Source organism: Balearica regulorum, chromosome 12 (assembly GCF_011004875.1).
Source record: "Balearica regulorum gibbericeps isolate bBalReg1 chromosome 12, bBalReg1.pri, whole genome shotgun sequence".
Classification (NCBI taxonomy): domain Eukaryota; kingdom Metazoa; phylum Chordata; class Aves; order Gruiformes; family Gruidae; genus Balearica; species Balearica regulorum.
This window is the reverse complement of record NC_046195.1, coordinates 5,709,975-5,729,807: the sequence shown is the minus strand read 5'-3', so window position 1 is coordinate 5,729,807 and position 19,833 is coordinate 5,709,975. Positions and strand designations below refer to the sequence as shown.

The window sequence follows — 19,833 nt, the reverse complement described above, 5'->3', positions numbered from 1 at the left end:
CAAAGCACATGGAAGAACACTTCTTCCAACAAAGGCATCCAAAGTATGCACTGGGAAAAGAATTATATGAGCTAGGATTTGAAGTGAGGCCAATCTACAAAGGCTGGGCTGGACCATCCTGCTTCTGTTGTAATTAATTCTGTGATGTGAAACTAAACATAAGCTTTCTGGCTGTGTAGAGTTCAAAAGGGAGCTACCTCTGTAAGGAAGTGCCTATCCTTCCCCAGTTCATCAGGTTTATTCTTTTTTTAACATCACACCACTTTTCAATTTTTGAAAAATTAAGTGAAGATACTGTAGATTAGCATAACAGTATGTACTATCTCTTTTCTCTTCCCTAGGCATCAGTATTTGGAAGAACTGAGAAAAAGGCTGCGTGGGGAACTTGTCATGGAAGACTGAAAACCAAGGTTAGTTTGTGTACTGCGCGTTCTAACAACTTAATTGTCATGCAGGCAGAGATTTCCTAAGGATTGAGACACAGGTTGTAGAACTGAAGTAGTAGTCTGCGTGGCAGAAATGTTGTGTAGGAGAAATGGGATAAACCCCTTCAACGCTTTTCATGAAGTTCAACATTAAAATACTTTTTTTTACACTGTTATCAACCTTGTTCCATAGTGCATCATCATTTCACCTCTTCTAGTTTTTAGTAAATACTTCCAGCTAAGCACCTTGATTTTGAACAAAGAATTCTGGGTGTATAAATAACAAGTTAACTGCATAAAAGCTTTTACACCATCATTAGGATACAGTTCATAAGAAAACATACTTTCACAGTGACACGGCACATTATGAATCTTACCTTTGTTAGAATTCCGTCTTCTCGGTGGTTCTTCTGTAGGACATGCTGAAGTGCTAGCTGGATCTTCTGTTGGAGTTTTTCAATTTTTACTTTCTCCTGAAGCCATGAGCGATCTAAATATAAATGGAGTTAACACCTCTAGTACTGCACACTTCAATCACAGTGCACCAGGAAGCACTAAGTCTGTTACAGATTCATCTTTCTTTGCAACCTTTCTTCCTTCCACTTCTTACGTACTCTTATATAGAAAATGAGTTTCAAAATTAATAGGGTTTGGAGTATATTTATTACATGCATTTAAAATTACTTTTATAAAGCCCTTCATTAGAGGAATGCAGCATATTTGAGTAAGATTTATTAATCATTTGCTAACAAGGTCTGTAAAATGCAGGGTATTTACAAAATGAAGCTACTTTTTAGTGGGAAATGAATAGATCATGTAAGGAGCAAGTAGTTGGAGTGGATCTTCTTGCTAAAATCTACAGTGACATACAGAAAAATCAGAAGCAAATATTCAGCTATTTAAAAAAAAAAAGCTCCTGAACGTCCTAGCAGAAAAGTAGTATTACCTGCTACATCCTCTGTGTGGCAGAACTGTGGGATTCTGTGGTTTACATATTAAGACACAGGGCTAACGTATTTCCAATCTGGCAAACGGTATGAGAATGTGTTTAGGATAGTCTCAACAAACCCAGTGTTGCTAACAGACTCTTCCACCACCACTCCCGAGTCCGCTATGCTGCAGTCTAAAACCAGAGCATTTATTTCCTTAGGTGTTATGTTATGCCAGACACGCACTGATGTTCTGCACTGGTATCTTGTCCACCCAACCTAATAAGCCTTCCCAGAACCTGGAGTACTGCGCGTATCTACTTGAGATTATTACGTTATTTTAGTTACAGGTATGGTAGACCCAGGCTGACTCCTGGGGTGACTAGTATGTCTAGCACCATAATTCCTGGTCAGCCCAGTTGGCGACAGATACCTGAGCTACCTCAGTACCTTTGTACCACACTACAGTGGCAACCCTGCTTAACGGACCCGAGGTGACACTGGAAGCATTCTGTCATGTGCTTACAGCTGCAAGTTCCCATATGTTGAAAGCTGACTATATAAATTCAGTGGCTACTTTCTGCCTGTCTCACCTAGATTGACCCAGGGGTCTCACCAACATGCATTTAGGCTTTTGCAAAGAATCTGAGTACTCAACAAAGTGAAAATTTGGAAAACAAGGTCTTAGATTAGAATTTCCAACTACACAAATTTATTCCTAAATTCATAGCTTTAATATGTTTATTAAAATTAAAATTTTTGGTCAAGAAGGAGACACTGAAAAAGATGATGTTTCACACTGTCCAATAGTCTTAACATTATCATTAAAAAGACTTCACAATAAAAATGACCTCTACCAAATAAACCTAGAGCAAACCTTTATCTCTTACCTGCCGACATTAAAACAAACGCAGAAAACAAAGCTATCTCATCTTCTGTCAGGTGCATAGAACATAAACTTTTTCCAAATTCAAACACAAAACTAATGAAGTCTTCACAACCTGCCAAAAAGAAGGTACAGCTCATGTGACATTGTTTAAAACTACTTCAGAGCTACAGAGTTGTTGATTTATTCTGATGGAGGTGAAAAACGGATGTAAAATGCTTCACAGGTGAACAGTCCTCTTAAGGACTGTGGAGTGATGGTAGTGGATCTCACTCGTGCTTGAGCTTACTACCCCATTACCACGAGTCCCCAGCTCCCACACCCTGGCAGCCAGTATTTTAGAAGGTTTTGCACACCGTATCTTTTCCACATTTGGTTCTTTTGGGATAAATACGGAAAAAACCCAAGCCATTTTCAAGCTCAAAATTGGTTTAGCTTTGTTGCTGTTCTGAACGGAACTTTCTCATGTCACTGTGGACTGGAGGTTTGAAATGTGTACTTGGAATGTGCTGATTTTAAGACTTGAGCACACAGAAGAGGGAGGGGAGAGAGGCATACAAGGTACATGCAGGAGCAAAAGGAGAAGCTGAGGTCTGAAAGCTTTTCATGCAGAAAAGGAACTCTGTCTCCTTTCATCCCTTCTCTTCTCACACAGGTGTAAGTCAGGTTACTGCTGCTGTTATGCATGCTGTTATGCATGCTGTTACGCCGTTCGCCAAAGTGGAGCCCTGCTTTGAAGGGGATCGCAACCTGATACAAGAGGGCTCTCCTCTGCAGACTGCAGCCCCAACCCAGCCTAAACTTCTGGATGTAGTTGGTAACATGAAAATTATGTTTCATTGGAACCTGCATCTGATACTGCATACTCTGAATTGTTTGCACTCAGACCTTGGACCTTGAGGTGTTTCAGAAAGGCAAAGAATACTGCGGTAATTGCACAGCATTCCCCGCTGCCATATTTTCACTGCCCTCCAAAACAGCTTACATCCCAAATCTATACCCAGTGAAATGCATCCTTTTAAAATTAGCAAAAATAGAGAGGAACAAAAATTCAAAATTATAAACTGTGGTTTAATAAAAAAATGATTTACAGTATTTTACCTGTAAATAACTGACTTTGCATATTACAAAACACTAACATCGTCAAAGCAGTAATGTCAGTATATCCAAAATTAGCTCTAAACCTGCTGCCTTTTCCAACAAGTCATATAAAATGTTACACTCGATGTGAAATCTCAGCTTCCGTTCTTAACAAGTGTGTCCAAACTGCTCTACCCTGACCTAAGTGTTGAATTTCAACACCAACAGTCCTTTACTGCGTGGAGTTAAGCTGTTTTAACTCCTGAAATCAGCTTGGCCTCAAAAAGAGCCAGCTTGACTACTTACAAAGGAAGCAGTTTGAGCTTCGGGACTCTTGTATTTGAATACTATAGCCTGATTTTTTTAAAGCAGCTGTCCCCTTGCTTTTCCACCTTATTATTTTTATTCTGTTTTGGTTTTTTTTTTTTTTAGAGATACAACACTTGACATTTCCTTACCTAAGGACTTGAAAACCTCTGGGCTAGCGTACTTGCCATCAAAGTAGACTGTGTTGTTCTGGGAGTCAAAGGCACGGCACATTCTGATGAACACAACCTCTAAAGACCCTAAAACAGAAACAATGTACGTTTGACTATTTAAGTAGAGACTTCAGTTGCAAAGAGCAAGTGAGAATTTAAAAATTTCCTATGCTCTGCATTCAGTATCAATTGAGTAGCGTAGTAGATTTCTGTGGTGCAGCAGAGCATAGTTTGATTTGCTAGTAGAATTAAAAGAATTCCCATAAACCCCTTCAGAAGTTTTTGCTAAAGCAACTAATTAATGCTAATAAACTATAATTTTTTATTAATGAAGTCTCTGAAGTCAAAGCAGCTCATTTAGATTAATGTTCACGAGGCTTTGACAACTTTGTCTGGTATTTGTAAACTGCATTACTTCTACAACATTGTGCATAGAATAATCTGGATTTTTTTACCTTGAAATTTGTTATTCACTATTAGTAAGCCAAAATAAAAAAATCGAATCCAACTTGTCTTTACACACTGCTCCCTTTGTTCATAATGAACAGTTCACATAGATAGACCCAAACTCATTCTATCCAGAGTAACTAAGAAGGCACAGTACTTCACAGAGAGACACAGACAATTTGTAAGGTTTCTCCCCTGTATTATTTTAAATGATCATTGTATGAGAGAGATACATATATGTGTATACAATCACTGTATACAGGTAACACCTTCCTCAGTCAAAACTAATAGAAGCTGACTTTAAAACTAACCCCACATACCTGCTTTTAAAAGCACAATTTGATCGTTTTGACACAGTTCCATAAAGCCATCAATGCGTTTGGCAAATTCCACTACATACTGTATAGCTTCTGTTATTTTGACTGCGCATAACTGCCACATTACCTCCCTTTGCTGTTTGAGAGAGAAGAAAAATTGAAAAATTACTAACCAAGGTTTGGAGAGACCATTTTCATAAAGTAAAACCGAGCTGGAAACAAAAAAAGCGGAGTGAATTCTCTCCAGCACTCCTGGCTACAGTCTGCTTCTAAGACAAGGGGAATTAACCTCAAAGCCAAAGCCTCACATGGATGAGTGACAATACAAACATGTAAGACTTCTTCAGTGATGTCAGAAGAGATCCAGGTTGGCATGTTTTTACTTCAAAAGCCAAAAACGTCAGAGTATAATGATTCTGGTCATTTCAGTGGGAATTTTATTCACTGCATCAAAAGAAAATGCCAATTACACTAGAAGCACATAATCACATTTTTCCTTTCAACTTCTGTATTTTGTACTAAATGTAAATTATCTAACTAGGTGGTCTTCATAAAAATACATACAAAGATATACATATATGAAGATCATCTTGTTAACAACATAAAGAAGGCATGCAAGTAGTGATTTTTTCATATGTTGATAATTCTTCAGAATGAAATTACCTAATGAGTGGAAAAAATTATATTCTTAGAGGTTAAGTATTTTTTTGTGGAAATGAGAAGTATCTTCAGAGAACAGTGTGCTTCCCAAGACAGTTTTCCAAAAGGAGCCATTTGGTAGTAGTTTGTGGATGGAAGACGTGTTAGAAATAGAAACATCAATTCAATCTTACAATACCCACAGGCGGTATGGTAGCCCTGTGCTGCTATTCTGCAGGTAAAACTGAAGCACAATTGTGGAATGAATCAGGATTAGAACCAGGCATTGAAGGCTGGAAATCTGACAGAGTTCTGTGTTTATAAGCTCAAAACAAAACACACTAGGTAAAATTATGGAACTTGGTGGCTTCAGCTTTTGTTGTTGTTGATCCAGGAGATCACAAATTAAGAAATGAAAATAACATGCCATTTAGGATTGAAAAAAATTCTCTGGTTTTGTATCCTTGTTTATCACTCCTAGACAGATTTTAGGAGTACGGCTTTGCCTTTTCCTGTACCTGTAAAAATCGCAAGTGCAAAGGATATCCTAACCATCTTGCTGCTTTTGATTCTAGCATATTATTTCTTCGAAAACACACAAGAATACACATTCCTGATAGAAAACAGAAAGCAGTGAAAAAGTGAATTTTGCAGTGTGTTATGGAAATACCATGCTTTAAACAAAAAAAGCATGCCATAGCTTGGCACGCTTTTGTACCTTGTTCTGATAGTTCTCAATTTCTTCCTGCAGAAAAGTCTGCCATGTTATCTGCTGTAACTCCTCTCTCAAGTACTGGCAAGTTTCCATGTGTGACTTGGAAATATTCTGTGCAAGATGTTCTAAAAGAAAGACCAGAAAGTGACACACATTAAAAATGCAAAGCCATACCTTCAGACATGAGAAAGCTAACATGTATTCCAGCTGCAACGGGGTGGGGGAGGTGGGGAGAGGGTTAGCTGTTAGAAGAAAATGCTTTCATTTCAGATCTCTTGGATTTTGCTTCATGCAAATAAACACAATTAATGCAAACTGCTAACCGACTGGAGAAAAACAAAGCAGAAGCCTGATTCCAAGCACCGCTGGCCCGGCTCCTCCGGGGCCTGGCGCACCCATTAGAGGGCACTCTGAGCACACACACGCACCCATTCGTCCTCTCGCAAAGCAGCTCTGAGATTTTCACACAGGAACACCAAGCAGAGTCCTTCCACTACGTCCTAAGTGGTTTTGGTGAACTTGAGTTTGTTTTGAATAAACAAACTTCTGCTGGGGACAGATTGATTTCTCACACAGCAGCGGCTGCGAAAGAAAGCTTGCAAGAGCAAAAAGCTTGCAAACTGAAGGCAAACTTGGTGAAACCTGGGAGCATTCAAACCACTGCAAATTCAGTAAGCGGCCTTGCTGCCTTTAGTCAGATAAAGTCAGCTTTGAAACCGCGGCCGAGAATTACACTATTAAGTAGAGCCATAGAAAAAAATTCGAATAAGCGAGGTGATGGACCCCTCAAGTTAGAGCACAGGAATCTCTGAGGGGACAGCTTTGCTGAATGCAGCACACTATGTATCATGTATAGGGAATATAACAGCAGTGCCAGCCAGGCAGTAGATCTTCAAAAGCTAAATTCATTTGTGTTTTATACAACAGAAGCTTTCTAATAAATGCAGATAGTTACCACCTGCCTAGTGTGCTGTCAAGCAGGACAGTATCACATGAGGCCGCCTGTGAAGGAAGACTTTCTTTTCTTTCCTACTCTCCTATCATTAAAAAAATATCCGGAAAATACACTTATTAGAGAATCTAGATAATTAATATAACACACTAAAGACTCAAGGGTTTTTCTCCTCAGCTTTAGAGTAGTCAGTTAACTGCTCACAATTTAAAATTTCCATACATTTTAATTCCAAATAAACTATTCTCTGCTCCTATACTTGGTTAAAAGACCCATAAGGCAGATTTATATTTATTAATAAAACTTGATTCCATAAACCTTTAGGAACACCTTCAAAAGCGTGAAGAGCATTTAGACGTCTGAATTCCACTTTTACTTTGTCGTGGTCTTTTCTACCCTGACTCTTCACACGCGTCTGTGCTCCTGTTTTAGCACATGACAAGTAGAGGCCTGGTGACTTGTCTCACACAATTCTGCAGTCAGTGCTTTTGCAGGTTAGGCCACTGAAAAGGAAGGCTTCAAATGAACAAGAACGGGGGGAGTATTCCAGGGGACTCGAGCACTAGGCCTTCTGTGAAACTTGCTTTGTTTAATAACGGCCAAACTCAACTCTTTACAAATAGAACTGCTGGACCAATCAGTCTGGTTAGTATCATACTTGCTGCATTAATAGTTTGATGTCAGATACTACCTGAAAAGTCTTTAGCGTATAGCTGAGATAAAATCAGATTGTATGTGCTACCTGAGCAATCAATAATGTAGAACACAACAAGGTAGTTTATACTTTGGTTGTCACATAGCTTTCAGGTGTTTTCAGAGCAATTTTTTTTTCTTACAAATGTGTACTTCAGTCATTTGCTCTCACTAGTAGCAAATGACAGCGTTATACTTGTGCCCTTCCAGGACACAGGAGGTGAAATATTACCATGTTATTCGCAAACCTCGGCCTGAGTTCTGGGCTGTGTTTCAGCACACACCTAAATACTTTCATTGAACAGCCACACCTTTCTAAATTGAAACCTTAGTCTGGAAGACAAACATTCTTCAAACATTGTTTGGTAATGTCAACGCTGGGCACCCAAATCACGCTCTGTAGGGTTTAAATGCAAGCACTGTGTAAATAAAGGTAAGCAACAGGACAAACTTATTTTAGGCTAGTGTTCTAAACTCAACACCCGGCCTAGGAAGGAAGAGCCCTCTCTTTTTTCTGGGGGTTTAATGTAGATCTTTTAGTAACTCCCACGAGAATATTAACAACCCTTTGATTGAAACAGAGCTGGTAGCATAGCCTTTATCCTAATTTTTTTTCTTTTTTTAGTTATCTGTAACTGAAGTTACTTGAACTCAAGCCAGACATAATATTTTGGCTATCACAACAAATCATATTGTGGAGAACTGCATTCTGCAACATAAGGACATGAAAAAGTAAGCCTTCTTGTCCCTTCCTCTCAGCAAAATTTCTCAAAAGAACATAAACTAAAATAAACCCAGTAAAATTTCATATCATATAATTGCCTCTAATTAAAAGAAGTTAGCAAAAAGAAAAAAAAATTTAACTTGGAATACCTGATTTTTCAAACTATTTTTAGGTTTTCATAATGGAATAATTGGCAAAAATGTTGCTTAAGTAAGCAAAAATCACTGTTTTAACCACTTGACTGCTTATATAAGTAACAGAATCTTAAAGCCACTTCTCTAATGTCCTGTTCCAGTTTGCTTACAACCAGTTCACACAGCACGCTCTACCTTGAGTCTCAGATGTTGACAAGTCATAGTTGTGGAACTCAGCCCTAGTGTAATCTAAAACATGCTAGTTAATGTGGTTCTTGGAAGGTTCTTAGGGTAATTATCAATATTTGCTACATTCAAAAATTTTTTGAAGTAGCTGGGACCAGATTCTCTTCAACCAGTGACAAGAACTGCCCTCAGATTACAGACTGGCGCTTTGAGTTCACATTTCCCAGGTACAGGTAAAGAGCAGAAGAAAATCAGCCTCATTGCTTTTTGTTAGAAAATGAGAGTACTGAGGTAACGAAAAAGGAAAAGGTTCAAACATAATCTGCAAATAAAGTAATACTCTGCTCAGCACTAAAGATTACCTTGTTAATCAGGGTTCAGAGGGTTCTATTACACAGACTGAAAACAAAAGCAACACTACTAGAGCTGATCACCCACAAGCTCCTGGGATTTTTAGTCCAGTTCCATAAGGTGTTCACCATGTACCCCAATTAGGATATTGTGTGCTTCACAGAAGAATGCCCATCCATGCTCACAGCTGTACTGAAGCAGTATTCTCACTATCACCTGGCTAAATGTGTCACTTTAATCCAACGGGTACTATTAAGACAATTACAATGGAAGCTTTTCTCTCTCATTACCTAATTCTGCCATGGAAACAGTTGGAGAGGTCTCCCCATTTGTAAAAGAACAATAAGGGAAGAAGCCCGATGCTGGTGTGTAGTCACATATTGGTTCTGGTTTGATTCCATTAATATCAAGACCCGACTGATCTGGAGAAGGCTGTATGTCTAAGTAGAAGCTGCTAACTGCAGAGTCTGCTTTGCTACCTTCAGGGGTATGCCCATCAATGTAATTACTGAGGTCATCGTGTAGCTCTGTTAACCCATTGGTGGTGATATTGTATGTTGGTGTTAGTGGTTCTGCCTCTCCTGGTTGCTGCTGATGATCTCGCTGCTGCTGCTGCATTCGATGTTTCTGTACCTCCGCGTACAGGCTGTCCCTCTGCTTTTTTGACATTCGACCAAACTTTACAGCTGAAAAACAGACACACAATGTATTACGTTTCTACAAATCCACTACTGCATATTAATTGCCTCGGGTCTTTAAATACTACACAGGAGGATACGGTATAAAAGGGAAATCAGCAGGATGGGCAGACCTAAGAATCCCTTCTGTCAGTTACAGGTAACATAGCTGCAGGAGCTACTCTTTAAAAGACTGTTTTAACATGCTACTTAAAAGGACCGTTAGAAGTCACTGTTTTGGCTTAATTCATTAACCTTCCATTTCTATATCGAAGAAATTTTCTCTTAAGTGTCCACCAAAGTTCATAGATACGTCTCTTTAGCATTCAAATCCTACCTAGAAAAGTAGACGCTAAACCAGAGCGTGCTGGCTGGAGATGAGCTGTCCAAGTCCTACCGGCTGTATATTTGTACTGCAGAGCGAACGAACCTGGCGGTCGGTATAAACACACGGGGTCTATCTCAAAGAGCATCAAGAGCAAGCTGTATTGATACTAGGACCGAAGCTCATGGGAAGAACCACAGAACCTGCACCGCACTGTGACAGGCGAAAATGTTTAGCTGGCAAATTATCGTTAAAACTGTATATACACGTGCGCACGCTTGTGTATGTATCTCTCCACAAAATTATTACTACTCTGAGAAATATTAAGATGAAGTGTAAGTCTGAAGCAACTGGTTTGCAACATCCAGGGAATTCTTAAGAATACAGTATGGGATTACTGGGACCCGTATCAGCTGTAAAAGTGTCATCATTGAGGAAGATGACTACCATCTTGTACTTTTCTATAGGAAAGCAAACATGTTGGAGGGACTAGTCATTACATGATCCACTGTTTCAGGTTTTCAGTTTCATGCCCAATAAAAAAAATTAAGACAATGTAATTCAAGGAGTAAATGTAATCTTAAAACAATCTCCTTAATCGGGCCTCCTGTACGGAGAGCAATGCGTATGTATTTGTAGAACACGTAGTGTTGCTGTTGCTACGGCAGGGGAAAAGACTGAGTCAGATCTTCAGATTGGGGAAGCGCTTGCAGCTTCATTACACCCGTGCGGGAGGTGCGCAAGTATCGGCTGCAAATCCAGTTCTAATGGAGTTACATACCTTCCCTTTTACAGAGGTGGGTTTCGTCACTACACTAGGTGTAATGTTGAGCTCAATATTAACAGCACTAGAACACATTTTCTTCAGAATTCGATCTTTGAAAAAACACTGCACTGTTTTCTCTTCACATTTTTTCCATTATTCATTATACACACACATTTAAACGTCTCCATGTATTGTGAAACAGTTCTGATCTGTACCAATATGGCAATCGGGGTGTTACTTGCAATTATAGTAACATCACTTAAATTGGAATGAACACATAGAGAAAGTATTAACGCTAGACTAAAAACTACATCTTCAAGAAGTGACCAGAGGCAGAACTCTTAACTGGGAACTATATGAGCAGGAAAAAAAATAAATCCAAGAACTTCATACATGCCCTCATTTACATATATTTATGTGACTATACAGCAACATATAAAAACCACTCGATGGTCTCAGCTATGAGCTTGCTGCACAATTAACTTTTAAATCCTATGTTGTTTTAGTTGAACACACAGTATACTAAAGATGATTCTACTTTCTGCATTTAAGCTATGTGCTAGCAGAGCTTACCATCTCGAGACATCCCCACAGCAAGGCATTTCTGTAATCGACAGTGTTGGCAGCGGTTTCTACTAGTTCGGTCAATCAAACAGTTCTTCTGACGAGGACAGGAGTACGTAGCATTGCTTTGCTGACTCCTTCTGAAAAAGCCCTGCAATTGAATTGCAAAGTACAAGTCAAGAAGCTGTTAGCTGATGGAGCAAATAAAGACTCGGAAAAGCAGCATACCAAACAGACAAGGAAATTCAAGTGCACTATAGTCGATTACAGGAAGTTCAGAGGGGTTTGGGTTTTTTTCTCTCCTAGAAACAAACAAAACCCAGTAACTAGTAGGAAGCAGTTCATAAAAAAGTGTTATGACGCGTAAAGGAATGACACATTTTTTCACTGATTTTACAGCTCCCATATTACGTGGTGGCACACCAATTCTTTCCAAGTGAGATAAAACTAATTATAGACCTAGGTTTCCTTGATTTCCTGTCTTTCCCGGGTTAGCATAGATCTCCAAAATAGGGGAGGATTCAGCAGCTGCTCCCCTGTTCTGCTCTTTGGAGATGACAATAGCAGGCTCTGATGCTCAGTCTATGTTATGCAGAGCGTGATGCTGAGCGGTTCCTTTGACACAGAACAATTTTGCAAAATATATTTTCTTAATTAGTTTGACACTGACAATTGAGGTTTTTTAAGATGAGGGGAAGCTGAAACAGATTTTATCTATTATCTTTTTTCTGATTCAGCTGCAATGGGTAGGCCCATCGCCTAAGAAAGTCAGCGCTGGAAGGTTACACAGTAGTTACAACTTAGTTCTCTCCATCAGAGCCGTGCATGTTACTAACCACTACGGCAGCTGTTTGCTTTGAAGTTCGTTCCATCTTTTTGCCACAGACTGTCCAAACATAAGCTGGTGTGTGCGTGTAATACCTACTTCACAAGGATTCTGTGAAGATGTAGTCATTCCTAAGAGGCATTTGAGATCAGTGAGCACAGTATTTTAGTTTTATGTTGCCACATAATGGACTAATTAACAGCGCTGCAAAGAAAATACTTCCTCAGAAAGGCTGGGTACCTTTTAATTAAAGCTGGACTTTTACCAATTTTTGTATTGATTTGAAGGCCACGTTCTGGAGTCCCCTCGGCACCTCCACGCTCTGTCCAGACACTTGGTGAAACAAACAACAGGAAGGACTTCTGCATGGCAAGTAAGAGACTTCCTAGCAAACGTGACATAAACCCTGAGATAAAGCCCCCCACTCCATTTTTTGAAGAGGGCACCAGTCTTCGTCACTTATGGCCCTTTTATTAAAACTTTCATGGGGAAACATGGAGTATAAAAAAATGAGAAAACGGAAGATGGCTGTCTTTAATCCCATTTTCCTTTACATTGTTTCTCACCCATTTATTCTGGTCTTCGTTTCTGTATGACTGAACTTTCAACTGTTTTTAAATGTTTGTCAATAGCGAGATGATCGGCACTGAGACTGAAAGTATTGCACATACTGAGCTCTGACTGAGTGCATTTCACCCTAAAGAAAACCCGAAACACCATGGAAATTTCTACCATTCCAACATCATGATGGATCCCTCTGGAGGAACCAATTCTTAGGTAAGTAGATTGCTTAATTCCCAGTTCTGTTCGCCCCCTTAGTGGAGCCTGTCACTCCAGTGCAAATACACATGCAAGTGCAATGCGATTCACTAGAAAAACAGAATTGGGTATTGACTTACTGATAAAGGGTCTGCCTCTCTGCATTATCAGCCCCTTAAAATTTCAGTTCCCCAAACACTCATTCAGAATGACGTGCTCATATAGGAACTGCATGAAACCTTCTGCCACCACCAAGATCCCGAAAGTCAGCTTAATCAGTATGTAAAATGAACCTGGCTTAATAACCTCAGAGAGCTACAAGTTTTCCTTTAGCTGAGACTTACACTGAGTCTGTATGGCCAGTTTGGCTTATTTCTCTTTATTAAGAATAGTCTTGTCAAGCTGAGGACTATTTTTAGTATTATAATGGAGAAAATACTGGGCTTTTCCAGGTTTTCCTTAGAGAGACACCTGCTCAATACATTTTAGTGTACAATATATCAGCTAAGTTACAGCTTGAAGCTAAATTGTCAATAGAGAATTGCCTGAAACTTAAAAGCACTTGCACTTTACAAACCAGAGATGTAGCAGTGTGCTTTTGAAAACAAACCCTACAATGTTGTGTGGGCACGTGGAAAACAGCAGCAGTAGCTAAAGCAAAAAACACCAAAGAAACAACCTTGCCTCAAACTTCAGAAATGAGTCTAAACTTGTCCAGTGCTCGGAAATACACCTATCTGAGATTTGGGATTGAATTGACAATGGAGTTAAACTGAGGGGTTTTTGCTCTCAGAGTTCTTCTGTATTGTTGCCATTTATTTGTGAGTTTGCTAACCTTTTGGTGGTCCTTGGGCTCTCATATCATAAGATGTGGGGCAGCCCCCATTACAGGAGCCTTCTGTAAGTAAATAGTTTCTCCTAGGTTGTTCCCCCACCCCTTTATTAGAAGAAGGGAAGGAGAGACGCTATATTCTGTTGTTCTATTTCCTCGCTTTTGCCAGAGGCACAGAGCTAGCTATAATTTTTCCACCAGGAAGGAGGAGGTGGATGCATGCATGGTACACGTGTATATACATTCAAGCATTATGCAAACCAGCCCAGGCCACATGCTCGTAATTGCATGCATGTTCACAACCATTATTTCACATTCAGACGATTGCCTAATGGGCCACAGGCAGAGCGGACCTCTCGTGATCAAACACAACGAACGAAACTGCTCCTGCACTAAAAGTTCCACCACTGTGGTGGATGGCGCGCTCTGAACCAAGGTGTCTGGTGGAGAGCGCTCGTGTGAGCGCTCCTGCCTCCTCCTGATGCCAGTATAAAGATCCAGCTGATTTTGATGAGGCATCACTGAGCTTTGCATGTCTCCCTTTTTATGTAGATGCATTAACACCATGCCAGAAGAGCAGCAGAGCAGATTACAAGCCATAGCTTCATCGCTACATTTCAGACTCCTATTTGTATACAACACAATATATGGGTTTTCATATGCTGCCAAGAAATCAAGTTTGGGAAAAAAAGGGCGCAAGAACTTTTCATCTGCAAGTCAGTTTGAATAACAAGTTGTTAAAAAAGCACTTTGAAATGTAAATAGCAGTTTTCGCAAAGTCTATTAATAGTTTCAATAACTTCACTGCTCAGTGGCTCTATGTTCCAGACGTTTGTGTCTCAGCTTGCTCCTTAGCAGGGGAAGAGCCAGTTGCGCTTCCCTGACGTCCCACTCGGCACAGCACAGGCTCCCTCTCCACTGCCGGCACAGGCTGAAATGCTGATCTCATGTTTGGTCTTTTGACAAATTTTCATTTAATGAATTGATTCCTACAGTTCATTAACATACCCACTTCCACTTCTGTATACACATATGTCTTAATTAGCTGCTCATTGGCTGTTTAATTACAAGAAAACAGCTGACAGCTGCCTTGCTGCATCCTAATGGCAGACGTTTTGGAATGACTGTATGCAAGCCTGTGACAACAAAGGCTTATTCATAATCCCATGATTTATGGCTAATACTTAAAGACTTCCACGTATCATTAAGTTTTGCAATATTCTGAGCAATTAACAATTAGTTGAGGGGGGCGGGGTGTCATTCTTTTACTGTTTTCCAAAGCAAACTATTGCAGATTTTCTTTAAAGAAACATCAGAAAAATGTAGTCATGCGAAAGATCAACATTCAAATGGGACTTTTAACCCTTTTATGACAATAAGCCCATATTTTAGTTGTAAAGGAAGGAGAGTGCTGTGACAATATTGTTTGTTTAATAAACTTTGTTAATAAAGTATTTGTAGTGCCACTGAAAACAGAGAAAAGATGTTCAGTTTTACATGTGTAGTGAAGACAGGAGTGAGATTGTGTTTTATCAGGTTTTAGGAGGCTCTGACTAGCCCTTTCTGCAACATGGCTCATCTCTTTTCTAACATGTTTTGCTTGAAATTGGCTAGGCAAAAAAAAGAAAGGAAAACTTCACAAGCATGACTTTGAGGTCAATGTTTGCAATGCCAACATCATGCTCCATGTTCAATAGAGTAATGAAAAACTGACCAGTAAAGAAAGTGAATGAATGAAAGGAATGAACAAAAGTAATGCAAGAAGGGAAGTGGCAGTACACCAGCTGTTGTTTTCTGAAGTAACAAACATGGACATTCCTTGTAGTTACAATGAACAAGACCATTTTAGGTCTTAACAGACACAAGAGACAAAAGCCAGTACCTATCAACCTCCGAAAACGTGAGAGGTGCCCAGAAATGCCCTGCGTGGATGGTTTTATGAGACCAACTGTGTACAGCAAATAAAGAGAGGGATCACACTAATGCATTTGTGGGTCAGTTGGGCATGAACTGACACTATCGGCAGCAAAAGCAAGTAACTGCATCTGCAAATTAAAAGACATGGTTCATTAACAAAAGCTTCATTTCAACCTAAATGCTTTGCTATGTCCTTTTGAAGCATCCAGGTATTTTCTGACAGTGCTGAACTGGATTCAACTTTCAGCTCTGAAAAAAGAATACAGGTGTGTACAAACCAGTCTCCTTTCTCAGCATGGTCCCGACCAGAGAGCAAAAGGTTGTCAACGGGTTCCCACAACTAACGGTTGAGGAGGTGCTCCATACAGATACCAGTTTTTTCAGTAGTGCTACTACAATAGTGGTATTTCTAATCTTACACAGGAGAATAAACTTTTATTTGAGTCATGGTACAGTCTTTGTGTCATTCTTCATCCATGCTTCTGAGTAAAAGTCATACAATTAATTTGATCTTCCCTTTTCCCCCATTGTATGTTGTATACTGAATATCGGCAATGGTCAGATAGGAAAAAACCCTCTCTTTTAAAATTGATTTTGTTTATAATAAGCCACAGGAGCCCTCAGAGATAAAGTATAAACCAAAGCCTGGCTAAAAACTTTTTTGTTTTCACTAGGGGGGGAAAAAAGGGGAGGGGATGTTCAATTTTATTTTTTAAAGGCAGATTCAAATTCAGCTACATACGTTGATGGGTTGGGAATACTCAATGATGTTTGTGCAGAACACAGCCGCTAACCTCATAAAACCAGCCCGTGACATCATAGCAAGGTAGGAAATGAAAACTTCTTAAGAACCGCTAATTCGCTTCATTCAATTCTGGTTATGTGAAAGGCAACGTAACAACAAAAACTGGTCGGAAAACTTTCAATTATGTGAAATGCAAGGGTCACAAACCTGCAGAAGAGTGACATGATCAGCAAAAGTCAATTTGACAAGAGCTCGTCTGTGATTTCATACGTGATACAGATTAAGACTGCAAAGTAGGTCTTTGCAAGTGAAACTTCACATTAGGTTTTAAATAAATTATATTTCTGGTGGTTATTAGTATTTACACAGTATTAAAGTTCACACCAAACCTGAGTGAAAAACAGTAATAGCTGAAAACATCGCACTTTGCTGCTGCTGTTGCTGCCTGTAGATCATTCTCGACAGGCCTGGCTTGAGAGGGCGGCAGGAGCACATCTGTTCAATCCTGATGACTAAGGCCCCGATCCTGCAATCTGATGCACACGGATGGGTTTGTAGCACCTGTGCTGAACCTCACCGACTTCTCTGGGACTGACTGTTGGTGGAGGACATCGGCTCCAGGAATCAGAGCACAGGACTGGGAACTAGGTCTTCATAGCAAATACTTTTTACAAAGGAAGGTTTAGCACAACACCAAGAGCAATATAAGCATGCTCAAACCTGCAGAGATCATAGCCACAGAAAAGCTGGGAAAAAAACCATACCGATACACACCTGGCTCATTTGGCAGAAGCCAAGCTATGCCAACTTTTTCACCAGCCAAAATAGTTCTGTTGGGTGAGACTTTGTTGACATTACTGTGGAAGAGCGTAGCACAAACAAAATCCATCTGCTACAGTAGGGCTGTGATCATTTAAACCCTTCCTCTGACTTGTGCCCACTGGCACTCCCCTATCTGTCACTACTTACAGGTCATCTGGGCTCTGGCCTTACAGAAGAGAGAGCTTCAGAGTTATTTCCCTCCTGAAAGGGAAGTAACTTAGTTTACTACGTTGATATTCATTGGCTCTAAAATTCTGCCTGAAACTGTATGGCTGGAAAACTTTATTTTGCTACTCCAAGAGAAGGAGAAAATGCCTAACTTCATTCATTGGGCCACTTACTCATGTGTGCTCTGCTCTCAAGGTTCAAATGGGTTTGAGCATAACTTGCCTGCTTGCCTTCCCTTCTGCCCTTTCCCACCAGCTGACCGTTCTGTTGGATTCTCAGAAGCAGACCGAGGATTGCACAGAGCTCCCAGAGAACTCAATTTATACAGAATTCGAAGGAAACCCATTTGTTCTAAAGCACAAGGAACCGCACACACATTTCTCACTGTCAGGGTAGCAGCGTGTGTTGTTCTGACTGCCGGAGGTACGCAAAGGACTTTTCTCCTAATCACTCACGGCTGCATTTATTCCAGGAAAGTACAGTTGCTCTGGTGGAGGGATGCTCGATGGGTAGTCCGTCTCTTACCCGCTGCAGTGCTAAGTGCCTACCAGCTACGTGCTATCTAATGTGACCGCGAGTATGGTGCGCTCTGCTGCTTCCTTCTGCATGCAGCTGTGCTGCTGCTTTTGGTGGGGGCTTTTCTCACATGCACGACTTGGGAGAAGACAAGGCCAAAGGCCTGCATGGAGATGAAGCAAAGATAATACAGCTGCCAACTTTCCTTTGGCAGCCTGTTCCTGTTCTGCAAGAAGCCGTGTTGAGAAAGGCCTGTTTTCTGCATAGATGAGTGCTAGCATTATGCTAACCTCAGTCTGTTGACAATGACGTTCCTCATGGATGTTGAGGCAGTCTCTCAGGTGTACTGGTCCCAGACCATGTAAGGATTAAAGAGGTCTCCGACCTTGAATATAACTTGATACTCTTTGACAGGACAGCCATACAGCAGAATTCTCACTGCACTTGTCTGCCACTTCACACAGCTGAAATTTGATAACTGCTGCTCAACCGCATAAAGCTGAAAAAAGTAAACATTGTATTATCAAGGCATTTTTCGTGCATTTCTTGCATTTTTCATAGCAACAGCAGTTGCAAAGGGCAGAAGGTGCTGTCCCATTCTAACATTCTTAGATTTTGACGGGTTTTTTCCCTTCCTATTTACCAATACTTCCAAGAGACTGAGAGAATGTGTTAATGAAAACACAAAAATCTTCCTTGGAAAAACACAAAAGAAATCTCTATAATGTGAAAGCAAGGAAGTTACTTTTTGAAGATGGGTGGTAGTATCAAGCACGTCAGGAAAGCAGACTGAAGAGTGTCGTAAATATAAATTCTTCACATCTAAACTGTAGACTAACAGAGGAAAACCTATCAGCATGGAATTGCAACGCATACATACGTGGAGAAAGCAACAAGCTAGAGCACAGCTGTGCACACTGTGTCATTCTCAAGCTAGTGCTGTAATTCCGTACTGGCGATAAAAAGGAGTGATTAGCTTCGCAGCACTCAGGCCTAGCGTTAGCGCTATCCAATTTAATTCTTGGTTGTAAGAGACAAACTAAACAAAATATCAATACTTCTAGTGTAATCCTTGCTCACTAGAGTTATGGAAGGTACAAATCCAGGAAAAAATCCAAAGCCTAAACCTTACACAGCAATGGTTGCATTACAAGGAATAGGCACTGCTTCCAGGAAGACCTGAGTATGCTTAACACCAGTAGCATGTGTTACTTGAGCAACATCATCTTCCATACCAAACAGAATAGATTTGTAACTGCAGCAGATTACAAAAGAAAACTGAGGAGTCAGAGAGCTCTCACGTATTTCAACACGGCTTCGTAGCAATTCACAAAGCAAAAATGGAGAGGGAGATTCAAGAAAGCCACAAACTCCCTCTCAAGTGAATCCACAGAGCAGCTTCTTTGTGGTGTGCTAGAAGAGGATCATCTTTCTGTACCTCTTCTGCTTATTCACAGAGAGAGAGTTTGTGGCACACACAGCACAACTGCATGATTTTTGAAGCTTGTCCTGAAATACATATATATGTGCGTGTGTGCGAGACAAAAATGTCCTGTTTAAAACCCAAATAAAACCAGTACTTCAGAATCCCCAACTGATTTCATATTCTTTAAAATGGAGTCCACTGATCCAACTTCGGCACAATGCTTGCTCTTTAAAAAAGGAAGGAAAATAATCACTATCAAAAGGCTAAATGCTCTTTTAAGACTTAGTATTTTAGAAGCTTACCTTGCAGCCTTCACATGTAATGACACCATAATGGATTCCTGATGATTTGTCTCCACAGATCTTGCATGGAATAATTTCAATTTGAGCTGCAACAGAAGCACGCAACCAGTTAATTACATTTTCTTTTAAACACCTTATAAAAGCATTCCCTGATCAGCATTTGTACAGTGAAAACTAATAACCTGCTAAACATTATACTGCATTAACTATTCATTGCTGAACTGCAAGGGT

The 19,833-nt window shown here is 40.1% G+C and overlaps 1 protein-coding gene and 1 long non-coding RNA gene across 8 annotated transcripts in view; one reads left to right on the top strand and one right to left on the bottom strand.

Annotated features, from left to right (window-relative positions):
• LOC142603509 (uncharacterized) overlaps positions 1-15,188 on the top strand; it is a 28,546-nt gene extending 13,358 nt beyond the window's left edge. Inside the window, exons 3-6 of one of the 5 annotated variants that reach the window (XR_012837456.1) lie at positions 342-410; positions 9,728-9,794; positions 12,748-12,892; positions 14,259-15,188. This is a non-coding gene — a long non-coding RNA (uncharacterized LOC142603509). Of the gene's footprint in view, positions 1-341; positions 411-2,895; positions 3,170-9,727; positions 9,795-12,747; positions 12,893-14,258 lie in introns of all 5 variants that reach the window. The other 4 variants (XR_012837455.1, XR_012837454.1, XR_012837453.1 and 1 more) reach the window with 4 other exon arrangements.
• Positions 1-19,833, bottom strand: part of RORA (RAR related orphan receptor A) — a 376,296-nt gene that overhangs the window by 8,450 nt on the left and 348,013 nt on the right. For 2 of the 3 annotated variants that reach the window (XM_075764654.1, XM_075764655.1), the window contains 8 exons: positions 19,603-19,688; positions 11,299-11,440; positions 9,248-9,643; positions 5,921-6,042; positions 4,567-4,699; positions 3,779-3,886; positions 2,245-2,355; positions 803-915 (listed from right to left, as the gene is read on the bottom strand). In XM_075764654.1, coding sequence (XP_075620769.1) covers positions 803-915; positions 2,245-2,355; positions 3,779-3,886; positions 4,567-4,699; positions 5,921-6,042; positions 9,248-9,643; positions 11,299-11,440; positions 19,603-19,688 — 1,211 coding nt within the window. The remainder of the gene's footprint in view (positions 1-802; positions 916-2,244; positions 2,356-3,778; positions 3,887-4,566; positions 4,700-5,920; positions 6,043-9,247; positions 9,644-11,298; positions 11,441-19,602; positions 19,689-19,833) is intronic. The other variant, XM_075764656.1, reaches the window with a different exon arrangement.